Below are 17,010 nucleotides of genomic sequence, written 5' to 3' on the forward strand. Positions count from 1 at the left end.
TGGCAGAAATATCTAGCTCGAAACTTTGCATAACAGACTTATTCATCTGATGATATGGTGTTTTTAATATGGTTTATAAACCATGTGTAAAATCATCAGTCAACACTATTGCTGAGTATTTTCTCCTTAAACTGCAGTTTACCAAAAATGCAGGACCTCTGAAGCTTGCTGTGAGTGTGAGCTTTAGGCTACTCAACATTATCTACATAGTTCTTAGGGTTAAACTATTCAGTAACATCCCATATTTTAACATAGGCTACATTGCATCAGTTCATACCTGGTTCTCCAGGATTTCCTTGCCGGCCCACTACTCCCAAACTTCCTTTCTCTCCAGGTGCCCCTGGTTGCCCGACACCCATTTCCCCTTGGCTGCCCATTGGACCTGTGCAGCCAGGATCCCCACAAATCCCTGGATCTCCTTGGTTGCCCTTAGGTCCTGGAGGACTCTGGAAAAAATCAGTTTCAAAATCTGTCAACATCCAAACTTGTGGCTTTAAAATTGGTTACACAAATTTAGACCAACATTATAGCATTCATCTCAAGGTTTATGGGTACAACAAGTTCCAAGTCCTAACTGGGTTTCCTTTTGCTCCTGGTGGTCCTTTGAAGCCAGGGGTGCCCGGCAAACCATCTTGCCCCTTTATCCCAAATGGTCCTGCTGCACCAGGGTTTCCTTTCTCTCCTTTATCCCCAATCTCAGATCTCATCCCTAGGTCACCTTTGGGCCCTGGAGGCCCTGGAAATCCTGGAAGACCTAAATAACCCTGTGAAAACATTTTAATTAACATCATAGACAACTGTTCTTGAGAATATTAAATCTTTATTTGCAATACCAACTGCATAATCAGAATGGACAAATTATAGTTTTTGCTGAGTTATAAGGAGGGTGATTGGGTTCAGTGGCAGCTAAACTGACCGGAGGACCTGGTGGACCCTCTGAACCTTTGAAGCCTCGAGATCCTTTATTGCCTTGAACTCCTCCAAGACCTGCACAAAGAATTTGAATTTGAGGTCTGTTATTGAAACCAACCAAAATCACTGAAACAAAAAGTGCTTTAAAAGCAGAGATGCACAAATATGCACCATAGGAGGGTTTCTATGCAGCTGCAAGGCTGGTAGCTAGGTGGTAGCTAGGGTGTTATAGATTGTGAGTATTCTGGGCATATGCAAAGGCATTGCTGTGTGATTGCTAGAGTGTTCAGGCCCACATCATTATGATTTTACCTGGCTCTCCAGGTTCGCCTGAAAGCCCACATGGTCCTGGAGGTCCAGGGTCAGCAGCAGAAGCAGCACACAGTCTGCAAAGTTCTCCTTGATCTCCTGTATTAAAATGACAGAAAACAGCATTATGTGATTAGCACGTTTATTGGTTGTATTTTATGCATTCACATAACATACACTTTATTGAAACAAATGTTTTAGGTCCAACTACATGGGCAACATTTGTGGCATGCTGCCGTCTAACTTAGAATATACAGTGTATCCGGAAAGTATTCACAGCGGTTGACTTTTTCCACATTTTGTTGTTACAGCCTTATACCAAAATTGATTAAATTCATAATTGTTCCCCAAAATTCTACAAACAATACCCCATAATGACAATGTGAAAGAAGTTTGTTTGAAATCTTTGCAAATGTATTAAAAAAAAAAACGGGAAAAAAAACCATGTACATAAATATTCACGGCCTTTGTTCAAAACGGTATTGAAGCACCTTTGGCAGCAATTACAGCCTTGAGACTTTTTAAGTATGATGCTACAAGTTTGGCACACCTATTTTTGAGCAGTTTCTCCCATTCTTCTTTTCAGGACCTCTCAAGCTCCATTGGGTTTGATAGGGAGTTTCGGTGCACAGCCATTTTCAGATCTCTCCAGAGATGTTCAATCGGGTTCAAGTCAGGTTTTCATCAAGGATGTCTCTGTACATTTCTGCATTCATCTTTCCCTCGATCCTGACTAGTCTCCCGTTTCCTGCTGCTGAAAAACATCCCCACAGCATGATGCTGCCACCACCATACTTCACTGTAGGGATGGTATTGGCCAGGTGATGAGCGATGCCTGTTTTCCTCCAGACATGACACTTGCCATTCAGGCCAAAAAGTTCAATCTTTGTTTCATCAGACCAGCTAATTTTGTTTCTCATAGTCTGAGAGTCCTTCAGGTGCCTTTTGTCAAACTCCAGGCGGGCTGTCATGTGCCTTTTACTGAGGAGGGGCTTCCGTCTGGACACTCATACAGGTCTGATTGGTGGAATGCTGCAGAAATGGTTGTTCTTCTGGAAGGTTCTCCTCTCTCCACAGAGAAACGCTGGAGCTCTGTCAGAGTGACCATCGGGTTCTTAGTCACCTCCCTGACTAAGGCCCTTTTCCCTCGATCACTCAGTTTGGCTGGGCGGCCAGCTCTAGGAAGAGTCCTGGTGGTTTCAATCTTCTTCCATTTACGGATGATGGCGGCCACTGTGCTCATTGGGACCTTCAATGCTGCAGAACATTTTCTGTACCCTTCCACAGATCTGTGCCTCTATACAATCTCGGAGGTCAACAGACAATTCCTTGGACTTCATGGATTGGTTTGTGCTCTGACATGCACTGTTAACTGTGGGACCTTATATAGACAGGTATGTGCCTTTCCAAATCATGTCCAATCAACTGAATTTACCACAGGTGGACTCCAATCAAGTTGTACAAACATCTCAAGGATGATCAGTGGAAACAGGATGCACCTGAGCTCAATTTTGAGTCTCATGGCAAAGGCTATGAATACTTATGTACGTGTGATTTTTTCGTTTTTTATTTTTAATAAATTTGCAAAAATTTCAAACAAACTTCTTTCACATTGTCATTATGGGGTATTATTTGTAGAATTTTGAGGAAAACAATTGTGGAACAAAATGTGGAAAAAGTGAAGCGCTGTGAATACTTTCCAGATGCACTGTAATTCCTATGGGGAAAGACATTGCACATTATTAATCGGAATTGTTTTCAGTGGTAATGAGCTTAATTTAACCATTGACCCTGAAATATTCCTTTAACATACATCATGAAAAGTGAATCTCACCTGGGTTTCCAGGTTCTCCACGCAGACCCGAAGGGCCTGTTAGGCCTTTGTCACCCTTGAGCCCTTTTGGTCCCAAGCTTTTGACTTTTGGGGATGCAGGAGAGGAGCACACAGACAGTGTCATGTCAAACAGTCATGCAGAACAGTCAAGCTTGGTTTATAAAATTAATTGAAGATAGAAGTAATTGACAAAAGAGTTACGTGGAGTTCCTGGAGGTCCAGGGTCACCAGGGGGTCCTTGTTCCCCTGGTGGGCCATCAAATCCTTTGGGTCCTCTGATGTTAGGTTCGGGTTCTCCTTTTTCCCCTTTCACACCTCTAAACCCTGGGGGACCTAGATTTCCATTAGGTCCTGGTATGGGAGTCCCTGACATATTTGAGCAAAGAGGAAGTTAACATTTGTGTATATGTATAGTTGTGTGTGCGCAAAAAAAGAGAAAGAGAGATGCATCAATTACCTCGAGGACCTGGAGGTCCAGGAAAACCATTGAAACCTTTAAAAAAAAAGAATAAAATCAATAAAATAAGAATAATTATTATTAATTAATTATAACACACAATGGCATTTTAAAATGTAACTTGCAAAGCTGAATATTCAGCATCATTACTCCAGTCTTCAGTGGCACATGATCCTTCAGAAATCATTCTAATATGCTGATTTGCTGCTCAGGAAACGTTTATTATTATTATTATAAATGTGGAATTTTTGTGGAAACCATAATACATTTTATCATTATAAATGTCTTAACTGCCACTTTTGATCAATGTAACTCATCCACGCTGAATAAAAGTATTAATTTCATGTTTTTCTTCAAAAAATCTTACCATTCACAAACCTTTGAACAGTAGTGTTCATTATTAAATTAACTAAGCCATGCGTTTGAATATTGCATTTACATTCAACAGTTTTGTGCCTCTTAACAAAAGAAAGAAAATCATTTCATGGCATATTTCCCAGTTTTTTTGGTTGTTCTTATTTGCATGAAAGTAGGTTTAATTTATTTGGTTACTAACCTTCACTACCTGGTAGACCACGAGGTCCTGGTGGCCCAGGAATACCTTTTTGTCCTTTGATTTTCTTATCTAGTACAATGAACTAAAATACAAATCCAATTTAAATAACACTTCATCAATAAGTTACAAAAATATTAATTCCTTATTAAATATAAAGAGACAGATAATCAGCTAATGAAGTAGAATAAAGAGTTTCACTGCACAGGCAATATGATTTGATTAAAGTGAGATTAAACATCTGGATATTGCCATAAGTGAAAGTATCACTACCTCTCCAGGGACACCAGGGGTACCAGGGTCACCCTTCGGACCCTGATAACACACAAAGAAATAAATGAATGAATTCAAGTATAAAGAATTTAAAGAAAGATTGAGATTCCATTAACCCATAAGAGGGCACTGTTCAACTGCACTTAAAATGGCCAACTATATTTTTTTGTCAGTTTGGCTTTCTGACCAAAGTAAGACCGTACCCTACATGGTATGTAGCACATGACTGCACAACAGACAGACAAGATAGATACCATTTCCCCTGCTATCCCAGTAGCTCCTGGATACCCAACGTCTCCAGGCTCTCCCTAGGAGGACAAAACAAAACTTTTGGTCATAATAAACATCATTAAGTGATCTATCAAAATATTTATTGAACTTAAAGAGGTCATGAAAAAAAGAAATTTGACAATCTTTTGACAACTTTTGTACAATTAAAACATCCTGCATGTTTCAAAGCTTTAAAAAAAAACCTTCTTATTATAAACAAAGCATTAATATAACCTATTATATTATTTCAGCATTAATTTTTCACAGCAGCCAAAAGAGGGTTTGCACTGGCGCAAGCTGTTAAATCTGTAAATCTGGCCCTTATAATAAATGCTGCAATATTCCATTAAAAAAATTAAGAATTGTCCATTTTGATTTCACAGCTAACATCTGTCTATAGAAAAGCAAATAGAACCCATTATAATCACTGACACAGTCTGCCCATTTATTTTCTGACATACTCCAAGCACTTGAGTCTGCCAAGAACAGGACAAATAGTAAAAGAATGCTCGCTTTGAAACGCCCTGTTTAAACAATAAGCCAATCATAACAGGGGCCATTTACTGACAAGCCTTTGAGCCGCCACCCCTTAAAAATGGATCATTTCAGACAGAGGGTCAGAATGAGGGTAAAATAATCATATTCCTGCATATTAGTTTTTTTATGAAAAAAAAAAAAAACTTTTTTAACAGTAAAATGTTACCTTAAGGAACATATTAAGATAAAAACATTTACAGTATTGATAACCAAAAACTGCCTGGAATTTCTCTGACAGGCCACTGTAAGAGATTTCATGCTTACCTGAGAGCCTAGCTCTCCTTGCAGCCCCTCCTTTCCAGGTTTCCCCTGAAAATCAATACATCATTACAAAGTATATATTACATATATGTAAATGACTAGTGTAACTAGTCGCCAAATAAAAAAATATTTTTGCAGTGTGATATTTTATAAATATATATTTAAATCTTGTTTGATGAACTTGACGAGAATATGTTTAAGGACAAATTGGGAGAGAATGAGTCTCCATTCTCTCTCTCTATTTAGTTATTTACCGGGGCCCCAAGCTCTCCACTTTCCCCTTTCTTCCCCTTAGGACCAGGACGACCAGGAAGACCCTGCAGAATAGAGCAGTTGGGCTTTATGAATGATGAAGTAACTTAAAGTAATTCCAATTAAACAAATGATTTAAACAACAGCAAAAAAAAAAAAAAGTGGCCTTGTTTACTCACATTTTGCCCATAGCATCCAACGTCTCCAATATCCCCACTGTCACCCTGAAACCAAAAAAACTCAATCATTAATTTGTATTACTGCGTAAAACTGTATATTTGGGAAAAATAAAAAAATTATTAAACAAAACCCACAATGAATGACTTTTAAGGGAAATGTTACCTTAGGCTCCTTCGGTCCTGATACAAATAACTTTACACCTTTTTGTCCTGGTGTTCCAGGTTGTCCCCTCTCCCCCTACAAAAGCCCCGGAATGTATTTTTTAGTTTATAAACTCAGTTTATAGAAAGATTAATTACATTTAAATCAAATTATTCATCTGGTTTACCCTACATTCACATACTTGTTGACAGACATGCTTGTTTTGTAAGAGTAAGCAAAAGCTTAAAATTAAATATGAAAATACTGACCTTTGGACCTATGGGTCCAGGTATTCCCATGCTTCGACCCTCTAGACCCTATACGTAACACAAAAATGTTAGATTCACACATATACACATACTAAAGCCCAAAGTATACTTTGGTCATCTGCGTTCCAACGTGGTCCACACAGTTCGTGTGACATATATTTAATCATCAGGAGGGTCTGTGGACGTTCGTATGCAGCCCAATTTTTGTGTCGGTGTGGATGGTTGCACATACAACAGCGCATGTGCGAGTGAATGGAGTGCTTGAAAACAAAGTCCTCTAGACGGTGTGCATGTGCCAAACAGCATGTGCGCTCACGACCAAAGAAGTATATTCGAAAGGCTTGCGCATTGTGTGCAAGACAGAGCAGAATGCGGATAATGAAGTATATCCAGTTCTTGATGCTGGTCTGACATACTATCATGAGCTTATCAGAACTAACCTTCTCTCCTTGTAATCCAGGAAAGCCGTCTATTCCCTAAAAGTAATTAAACAGTTAAAACAATATGGCAATAATGCAAGCATGATGTTAAACATAATGAGATGGAAAAAAAAAACACTGAACAACTTACTGGTGCACCTCTAGGCCCCTCTGGCCCAACTGGTCCTGGTAACCCTGTCAATCCTGGTGGACCCTGTAGATCCACAACCAATCAGAAAACTCAGTCAGAAAATCTGACACAGAATACAACAGAACAGAATGACAATAAATATGCATAAAGTGATTGCCCAAATGTTTAATCTGAATTATTCTTATAATGAACTCTCTTACTTTATCTCCATCTCTGCCTGGAGGACTACACCTTCCTTTCACTTGTTCAGATGGTGGGAAGATATAGGTATCTCCCTAAAAAAATAACAATCATTTAAGGTCATCATAATTTTATAATACACTGCGTTCAGAATTATTAGGCATTTATTAGGGATTTTCTGATACAAAAAAAAACCTTCTAAACCACATTTTACCAATTCTAAACCACATTAATCTTAATAACTACTATTAGTTTTGTATTTAATAATTTATAAGTGATATATAATTGTTCATAAAGGTTGGAAATGAAAGGAATTAAGAATTAAGGTGAAGAATTAAGTGTTAAACCATCAGGGAGCCTTTAGTCTCCAGTGCCATTTTCTCTCCAGAAGTGCAAGGTGTCAGGATCTCAGAGATTTAAGTTAGCTAAATAATCCAATAATCCAAGAATCACAAGCTGTTTTGTTAAATACATGAAGGTCTTGTATAGGCTTTATAGACAGATAGATTGAGAGTGACTCTTGAAGGACCAGCACCACATCCTGGCAGTAAGTTTTGGGAGTTAATTTTTAGTCCATCTTCTATCCTGAAGTCCGTTTTGCAAGGTAGGCCAAGTAGGTTGTAGTTCTGAAAAATGGTGGCGCTGGAGACTAAAGGGTTCCTGATGGTTTCACACTTAATCCTTCTTCTTAGTTCTTTTGCAGTTAACGTGTCTTTTCTTCGCCACATGTTTTGTCTGACCCTGCTGACCCAATGAGAATTTCACTGTCCAATGGTCATCCCTTAACTGCAATTTCTAGTGTTGCATTAGTATTGTATCCTTCTCATGGGCATTTCATATTTTTTTTACTTTTCAGTCTGAGTTAAATGTCTTTTTTGGCTCATTTTATCTGTAAAAGAAAATGTGTCTAATAATTCTGCACACATGAATATTATAAGGTTTTTTTCATTTCCAGCCGTCATGAACAATTATATATCATTTAAAAATATGATCAGAAAATCAACATGGCTAATTATTCTGCACGCAGTGTATACGCGTGTGCATTGTATTTTAAATGAACAATTAAGCTTGTCACCACTTCTTAAAAGACTGACGTTAATTGAATAAAACACACCTTAGGTCCTTGGATTCCTGGCTCTCCCTAAAGACAACACCAACAACAAAGTTTGTGGTTTAAATGATCAGCCTTAATCAGAGTAAGGCTCAAATATAGACTTACACACTGAAACAAGTACCAAAGAAAAACAGAAGCATTTATTTTTTTTATTTCCCACAGCACCCACGTTTCAACCTTTAATGAATGAAAATATAAATATAGAAAACATCTATAGCATATCAGTAATCATTCCACGGCATTTTATGAGAGGTTCATATTGAACATAATTGTGTCTGAAATCGAATACTTCCCTACAGAGTATGCCAAAAGAGTAGTATGCCAGAATACATAGTATTCGGAAAAACAGTATGCGGAAAGTCCCCGGATGACCTGTTATTTCCTCCAAGATTCGGAGGTGTGCATTCGATGGACACTTTACTATCCCATGCAACGCAACTGATGCTGGTAGGTCACATGACAGTATCAACATGGCCGGATTACATTCATACTACCCAGGTTATAGAACATACTTTTTTAATGGCCGCAAAGTAAGTTCAAATTCAAATGTAGTACCTACTATACAGTATTCGATTCCGGATGCAGCGATATTCAAGTTGATCGTTCCCACCTCAAAAAACTTGTTTACTTTTGTTGTTTTTTTCCCAAAATGAAGCACTGCAACTGGGTTTACTTAGGTACCTCAGCCAATCGTTATATTAATATTATCTGATTAGAGCTAATATCAGTTATTGGCTATATATGCTTATATTTTCAGAACTCACCTGCAATCCAGGACGTCCCATCTGCCCTATTAAGCCTGGGGGACCTGGCTCACCCTGGACGAAAAACACAAGTCAATGATGAGAGTGACCTTTAGTACGGTTAATGGAATGATTACAGCTTATTCACAAATAATGATCCATACTTCTGCATTACCTTTGTTCCATTGCATCCTGGGAGACCAGGAGCCCCCCTCTGCCCCTCTTTTCCAGGGAGTCCCTAAAGGAGGAAAACATGATATTCATAAAATCATATTCTCTGTGAATGTTAACAAAGCAGCAATGATGGCGTCACAAAAAAAGTGAATTTTATGACATGGTCTGGTTTCCCCTTAAGCATTTTGTCCGGAAATGGATACTGGATACACTCTAATGCAAGTTAAGCAATAAGCTCTCAAAACTACTCTCACAACTTACCGGTAGCCCCGGTGGGCCAAAGAATCCCGGGGTCCCTGAAGTTCCCTTATTGAGAGAATGAGAACGACAGAGAGAGATTGGCTAGTGTTCAATTATACTGCAAGTGTCACATGAAATATATTAACACACTCACACACTCCGTACCCTAGAACCTTTAGGTCCGTAGATGCCTTTACTCCCCATATTTCCCTGTGTGATAAAAAAAAAAATTCCTGTATAAATTTTATCAACATTAATCAATGCTCTAATACAGTCTATACAACAATTAATTTGTTTATATGTTGTTGAATGTCAAAAATAATGGTCAGTGCACATATTTTGTATATTAGCCTGATACTCTCAATCTCAGTATAAGAATATGGCAACATATAATAAATAGTCAAGTTACCGCAAAACCAGTCATAAGTCGCACGGGTATATTTGTGGCAATAGCCAACAATACATTGTATGGGTCTAAATGTTTGATTTTTCTTTTATTGCCAAAAATCATTAGGATATTAAGTAAAGATCATGTTCCATGAAGATATTTAGTAAATTTCCTACCATAAATATATCAAAAATGTATTATTAGCACTAGCAGTAATATGCATTGCTAAGAACTTAATTTGGACAGCGTTAAAGGCGATTTTCTCAATATTTCGATTTTTTTGCAACCCCAGATTCCAGATCTCGGCCAAATATTGACCTATCCTAACAAACCATACATCAATGAAAAGCTTATTTATTCAGCTTATCTAAAAAAAATTGGAGTGACTCTTATGACTGGTTTTGTGGTTCAAATTTCAAAATGAACTTATACAAAATTATTGCAATAATAATGTCTCAAATTTTGTAAGGTCATCCTTTTGCAGTTTAAGTAAAAGAAAATTCTGCCTTAATATTTGTCTGTAGCAACTGGCAAAGCATGAAAAAGCAGTGGAGAGGAAATGTAGAGGAAATGTTTGGTCCTCTAAAAGCATGTTTAAGATTTAGAACGTATTTTATACATTTGATATATTTTGAAACTGTGTGCTTGTAAAACAGCCATATGTAACATACATTTGGACCAGGAAGTCCAGGAGGGCCTTCTTTTCCTCGATGCCCCTGAACTCCCTCTACACCATCCAAACCTGGAAACCCGATCTCACCCTGAGAGGAAGACAAATAAAGCAGTGGTAGCTATTTCAGCAGGTGTCATTCAGAAGACAGCTAGTAAACGCACATCTTTGAAAGATTGAGATTGACAAATTATTTGATTTGTATGAAAACGTACAATTTTTAGGAAAAAAGTAAGTATCCCTAATCCCTGAGGGGTAAGCAGATCATACAAAAACGTACAAATGAGATCATATGAATTCATAACAATTAGCCACTACTCTGAAAAACAAAATAGATACAAATTGCCATGAGAATGTGTTGGTTTTAGAGGTCTACACGGAGCACCCAAGACCCGTGGACCCATACGGGTTCGGGTCTATTTTAAATGGTCAGCCGGGTCCGGGTCGGGTCCCAATCTATTACTTTGGGTCCCGAGTCGGTTGGACTTGGAGAACACCTGGCCGTGATCAGAGTCAGTCTTGGTTTATCAACTACTTTACAAAAATATTTGTAACTTTAATGATTATGTTGCATGATTATTATTGATAACGTGTTTGTTTAAAACATAATAAAGGCTGGAATACACTACAAATTGTATGCCGAGATATTTGCACCATTTACAGTCTAGAGTCGTCAAACTATAGCTCCCAAAAATCAAAGCCACTCTGCAGATTTGGGGCAGTCGGAGTTTACAGATTTCACAGAAATATGATGTTCAGGGACTTTATTTTTTACATTTATATTTATGCATTTGGCAGATGCTTTTATCCAAAGCCCTTATTACAGGGACAATCCCCCTGGAGCAACATTGAGTAAAGTGCCTTGCTCAAGGACACACTGGTGGTGACCACTGGGATCGAACCAGCAACCTTCTGCATATCAGTTCCATGGTTTAACACACTGGACCACCATCTCACATATTTTTAATGTTTTAGCTTTAGGGCCAGCATTACTAACAGCTTGCGCCAACGCAGACCCTCTTTTGGCGTTAAAAAACTACTGTCAGGATTTACTTAAGGCATGGAGGGAAAAATTTGCGCTGAAAAGGACAGGCTTATCTGACCTTGTTGCATATGCATTTGTAGGAGTTTCCCTTTCAGACACAACATTTATGGGAGGAGAGTATTTAAATTAATCATGCAAGGTGATTTTAAGGTTTGCAAAACCGTCAGTTTACGGGTATTTGCCCCATTATTTAACGCCCAAAAAACCATGTCTTAAAACCAGATGCTAATTTGTGCTGCTTCTGATAGATTGCGTTGGTCATTATGCAAATGATCCGGCTGCGTCTGTATTCTTTCATTTGCACGTCGTCAGTAGATCACGTAAAGAACTTTCCACTCCCTTATGCGCTTTTTTTTTTTGTAATTGCACTCTCACGCTAATTTGCCCTGTTCAGTAAATCTGGCCCTTAGACTGTGATTCTATTAAGTCTGAGGATATCAAACATGCTTGATACTTTTATCCGATTTCAGAACACATATTGTTTTAATTTGTCTTGCGTCTCCTGACGGGACACGTTTATATGCGAGTTTGTTGTTTTCGGAACATCTTGAACCCCTGGTAGTTTGTGACCTTTAGTCGTTTACTGTATGATGTCCATTTCTCTGTAACTATCTACAAAGTCAGCAAGTGTATGATGTCTAGTCTTTTAAAGGGGTCCTGACATGAGAAATCAAATTTGCCTTGATCTTTTGAAATATAAGAGGTCTCATTAAAACACCCTGGCCTGCAAGTTTCATAAACATTTTCTTAAAACGTCCTCCTCTTTATAAACAGAACATTTATTTAATCAAAACGTCTCTTTTGATATTGCGGGATCTGTGACGTCACACGGGCAAAATACATTTGCAAATGATTGCCTCCAGAGCAAGGCATCAATCATTTTACATCATTGCACCATAGGCCCCACCCATATGTGTTCAGTCGCTTAATGGCTGACATTTGCCTACACTGGATGTGAGCGTCAAAAGTGAATAGAACCCATTATAAATCACTGACGCTGTCTACACTGGATACAGTATATGTATCACATGCTTCACTCGTTTGAGTCTGCCGACAACAGGACAAATTGAAGAATGAAAGGATGTTTGCTTTGATGCGTCCAGTTTAAACAGCTAGTTTGCGTCTCTGTACAGACTTCAGAGGGATCCCAGAGTCAGGAACAAGTGGTTTACTGTAATGGTGTCCTGGATCACGTCAGATGATTGTTTGTAATCAATCAATTGTAATCGGAGCATTTTCTTTTGTAAACTAGTCACAGTGAGAGAGTTTTCAAAGAAACTTTTGTTGAAAGATGAAGCAGTCACACGTATTGGATCTGAGAGCAGCTGCATCACAAAATGTGAGTAATTGATTTCATAATGCTTTGTCTGTAAATGACAGTTTTATATGGATAATGTTTACACTTACTCATGTGCAATAGCGAGTGGGCGTTGGTTTCAATGCAGTGACGTTAGGCAATCATAACAGGGCCATTTACTTCAAGAGACTTAAAGGAGCCGTCCCTTAAAAATGGATCATTTCAGAAAGAGGGTCAAAAATAATAGGCTAATTTTTCCGCATATATACAGTATTTGCTGTTATGTGAAAAAACCTCATGACCCCTTTAAAATCTGTTTTGCTCCTATGTTACATTTTCTGCAGAAGACACAAGGATTTATTATCAATTTGTCAAAGATGCCAGAAACATGTCATCAGATGTTGAGGGGAAGTTCATTTTCTTAAAGTTTACTAGGGCATGTGCATTTAATAATGATGTGCATAGATAAAACATTTCAATAATTCAAAATAGGAATTTTGATTTTGAAGGTGCCTTTAAAATAGGTTCATGATGCCCTTAAAGGAATAGGTCACCCAAAAATGAAAATTAGCCCATGATTTACTCACCCTCAAGTCATCCGAGGTGCATAGGACATTCTTCTTTCAGACGAATAAAATCTGAGTTATATTAAAAATGTTCTGGCTAATCCAAGTATTATAATAGAAGATCCAGTTTTTGAAGTCCATAAAAAATGCATCTGTCCGTCAAATAATATGCTCCACGCGGCTCCGGAGTGTTAATAAAGGCCTTCTGAAGTGAATCGATGCGTTTGTGTAAGAAAAAAATCCATATTTAAAAATGTATTTCATTCATCCCTTCCGGCGAATAAGGTCAAAATACAGGCGCGATCATAGATATATACATAGAATCCTCATTAGTGCCTGCGTGGATCGGCCGAATGAGGCATCTATGTTTATATCACGCCAGTATTTTGACCTTATTCGCCGGAAGTAATGGCGCTGGGAATACTAGATGACATTCGTCTGATAAGAGGTAAAAAAATTACGTAAATACTGTTCGGTTTCTCGCAGAAACCGATCGTTTCGTGTCTTAAGACATCAATGTGTCGCCACAAGCCGCATGGTTTAATAAGGATTCGTATGTCTGTGTGTTTTTACTCTCATACTCTAAAATATCACCATTGACATGCATTATATGACTATCACACCGCAAAAGTTGGAGTTAAAAATCTTCATTTGTGTTCTACTGAAGAAACAAAGACACCTACATCTTGGATGCCCTGGGGGTAAGCAGATAAACATAAAAAATTTCGTTTTTGTGTGAACTATCCCTTTAAGGCTGATTTATTCTTCTGCGTCAGACCTGCGCCGTAGCCTCGATTTTCATTTATACTTCTGCGTCCTTTTCTGCGTTGACATGCAGTTACACATGCAGTGTAACCCTGAGGGAGGGGTTTTGGCAGACCAATCACAGCAGTTGCCGTCCACGTAGAATTGACGTGTTGTTACATTTTTGGAGAGGTGCATGTCAGAGTATGACATAGCTACGGCGTACACTCGATGCATAAGTATAAATTGGGCTTAAGTCTACACAGATGGGATGGAAACATGGTGGAATATTTTCACCTTGGGCAAGCAGAGAGAACTTCTTCAAAGTTCAACTGGGTGAATTTGCAGGATGAAATTTGAAGCAGATTTTCAAGATTCTTTGTAAATATCCATCAAAAACACAGAGACCAGAAAAAAAGGAATGCCTACAAAATAGCTCCATGGACTTTATCTAATCCCATGTAAAATCCATTAAAAAACCCTAGCTTTTATAGGAATGAACACACCATGACAGGTATGCCAAACACATGTGTATAGAGAGAAGTAGAACACAGACTCTTACACACCGGTGGACACATACAGAGGAGCAGGTGCGTGACTTATATTGCTGATAAGTGTTCTGTAGCTTTGGGCATCAATAGTGTAGTACAGCTGATCTGATACGGAGATTTGGGTGGCCTATACATCTGTCACGTCACCTAGAAATAGTCAGGAGGCCACCCACCACCACAAGACATATTTTTCTTCTTTCTCTTTTGAACCTCAAGGTCAAGTCAAGGTACCATTTATTGTCTCCCTTAGGAGAAATTTGTTTTGGATGAGAGAACTGCTGCACATCAACATACACAAAAATACATTCCATACATACGTCAATTCATGAAAAACTCTACTCTCCAAACATGATCATTCTTATTAAAATACCTATAATAAAATAAAAAATATTAAATAAAATAAAAAATATACACATAATTATATAATGTAAAAAAAAAAAAAAAAAAAAAAAAGGTTATTTAATACATGATTACCATAATTAGAGTAGCTCATTAAGCACTTTTATCGACAACGGTACAAATGAATGTTTATAGCGATTATGCTTACATAGAGGAACCCTATATCTCCTTCCAGAGTTCATCAACGCATACTCAAGAGTACAATACATGTGAGGGGTCCAATATAATCTTGTTAACCTGCTGTATCATAGACGTATCAAAGATTTCTTGTAAAGTATTTAGTGTCCGTACTCCCATAATTTTTCCTGCAACCATTACCAAATTGCTTATTTGAGTTCTCGTTTTCACCGTCAGATTCCCAAACCAAATAATAATTCCATAACGCAAGACAGACTCAATTGTAGCCTTGTAAAAAATATACATAATATTACTACTGACTCAAAATAATCTTAGCCTTCTTAAAAAGTGTAGGCGCTGATGGACTCGTGAACAAACATTTAGGACATGTGTGTGCCATTTGAGCTCACTGTCAATGTGGACTCCCAAATATTTTTAAGAAGCCAGGAGACCCAATCTTCAGAATTCCTAATGTCATGACAACCAATGGTTGATATTTGTGTTATGTAACAAGAAAATACACACAAGTATAGATGCTATAATCAAGATACAGAAATGGTGGTACTTTTGTCTTAACTTATTTGAAATTCTAATCCTGGATCAGGAAATGTGGCGTGCCAGATTCAATCTCAATTTTCCTATATGAGCACCAGGTCTCAATGTGCTATGTAAACACATCTTCCACAGAAGTTTTGATAGTCTTTTCTATCCTACTGTTTCATACATCTGAGTGAAACAGCTTCTTGGAGGGTGGGACTTGATTTTGTCTATCGGGAATTGATTGGGTGGTTTGCTATTACTGATCTCATGTGAGTTGTCTCGCCCTCAAGCCAAAAAAACAAGTGTGTGGGGAAGTTATTTTGGTTGAAGATGATCACTATATATATATATAGTGATCATCTTCAACCAAAATAACTTCCCCACACACTTGTTTTTTTGTATATATAATATATATATATATATATATATATATATATATATATATATATATATATATATATATATATATATATATATATATATATATATATATATATATATATATATATATATATATATATATATATATAAATATAAAAATTATTATTATTATTTTTTATTATTAATGATGTGAACGGATAATTAATTTATAATAAATACTGAAATATTCTATAAAAACAAGAATTGACGATTTTGATTTCATGATGATTTCAACTGTGTTTAGGACAACCTAAATCCCAGGATAGGTTCTGCTGAATGCGACTGTGAGCCATGAATATATTAAGATATTATAAACACTAACATCATGATTTTCTGTAAAGCTGCTTTGAAATCATGTGTACTGTGAAAAGCACTATACAAATAAATGATACATCATTCCACTATTAGGTAGCAAATATGGACGCATCTGCACCAGAAAGGTGAGGTGTGAATGTAAAACCAGAAGGGGGCAGCATTTACATTTGATATAAATATGAACATCATTGCATGTTCAATTTGAGGAACTCTAGAATATTTCTCACTAGCTCTGCTGATGTTATGAACACACTTTAAGGATAATGGTGATCACTTAGCAATGTTTTGTGACATAATATTACATCTGTTGTGTGGACATGTATGCATGTTTATGTATGTTGGCATATTCTGTTACCTTTTGTCCTTTAATTCCTTGACAGTCACATCCTGATTTGCCACTGCAAACACATCCCTGAGAGGAAAACACAAGCAACACAACACCATGAATGCATGAAAACATTTACAATAACAATGGTGGACTCATACTTGCTCCCTGAAAAGAAAAGAAGACCACTGTCACCTTGCCCAGACTTAGGGCTGCCCAAAGACAGGCATTGAAGTACCAGGGGTAGAGAGGAGCTAGGAAGGCATGGCACAACAAGATGGTTTATAGTGCAAAAATATATAATTGATTAACAATAATAGTGCCAACGTGCAAAGTCCAACTTAAAAGAAAAAAGAAAAAATAC

The 17,010-nt window shown here is 37.5% G+C and overlaps 1 protein-coding gene across 1 annotated transcript in view; it reads right to left on the reverse strand.

Annotated features, from left to right (window-relative positions):
* col4a3 (collagen, type IV, alpha 3) overlaps positions 1-17,010 on the reverse strand; it is a 67,329-nt gene that overhangs the window by 15,308 nt on the left and 35,011 nt on the right. The window contains exons 2-26 of the mRNA XM_079823306.1: positions 16,677-16,733; positions 10,329-10,418; positions 9,435-9,479; positions 9,291-9,335; positions 9,031-9,093; positions 8,877-8,930; positions 8,113-8,139; positions 7,019-7,093; positions 6,819-6,881; positions 6,689-6,724; positions 6,249-6,296; positions 6,001-6,075; positions 5,838-5,882; positions 5,661-5,723; positions 5,410-5,454; positions 4,593-4,646; positions 4,339-4,380; positions 4,069-4,150; positions 3,513-3,548; positions 3,257-3,421; positions 3,056-3,139; positions 1,225-1,320; positions 917-987; positions 576-764; positions 278-446 (exon numbers count right to left, since the gene is read on the reverse strand). Of these exons, the coding sequence (XP_079679432.1) occupies positions 278-446; positions 576-764; positions 917-987; positions 1,225-1,320; positions 3,056-3,139; positions 3,257-3,421; positions 3,513-3,548; positions 4,069-4,150; positions 4,339-4,380; positions 4,593-4,646; positions 5,410-5,454; positions 5,661-5,723; positions 5,838-5,882; positions 6,001-6,075; positions 6,249-6,296; positions 6,689-6,724; positions 6,819-6,881; positions 7,019-7,093; positions 8,113-8,139; positions 8,877-8,930; positions 9,031-9,093; positions 9,291-9,335; positions 9,435-9,479; positions 10,329-10,418; positions 16,677-16,733 (1,819 nt within the window). The remainder of the gene's footprint in view (positions 1-277; positions 447-575; positions 765-916; positions 988-1,224; positions 1,321-3,055; positions 3,140-3,256; positions 3,422-3,512; positions 3,549-4,068; positions 4,151-4,338; positions 4,381-4,592; positions 4,647-5,409; positions 5,455-5,660; positions 5,724-5,837; positions 5,883-6,000; positions 6,076-6,248; positions 6,297-6,688; positions 6,725-6,818; positions 6,882-7,018; positions 7,094-8,112; positions 8,140-8,876; positions 8,931-9,030; positions 9,094-9,290; positions 9,336-9,434; positions 9,480-10,328; positions 10,419-16,676; positions 16,734-17,010) is intronic.

Source organism: Gobio gobio (genome assembly GCF_949357685.1).
Source record: "Gobio gobio genome assembly, chromosome: 8".
NCBI classification, from domain to species: Eukaryota; Metazoa; Chordata; class Actinopteri; order Cypriniformes; family Gobionidae; genus Gobio; species Gobio gobio.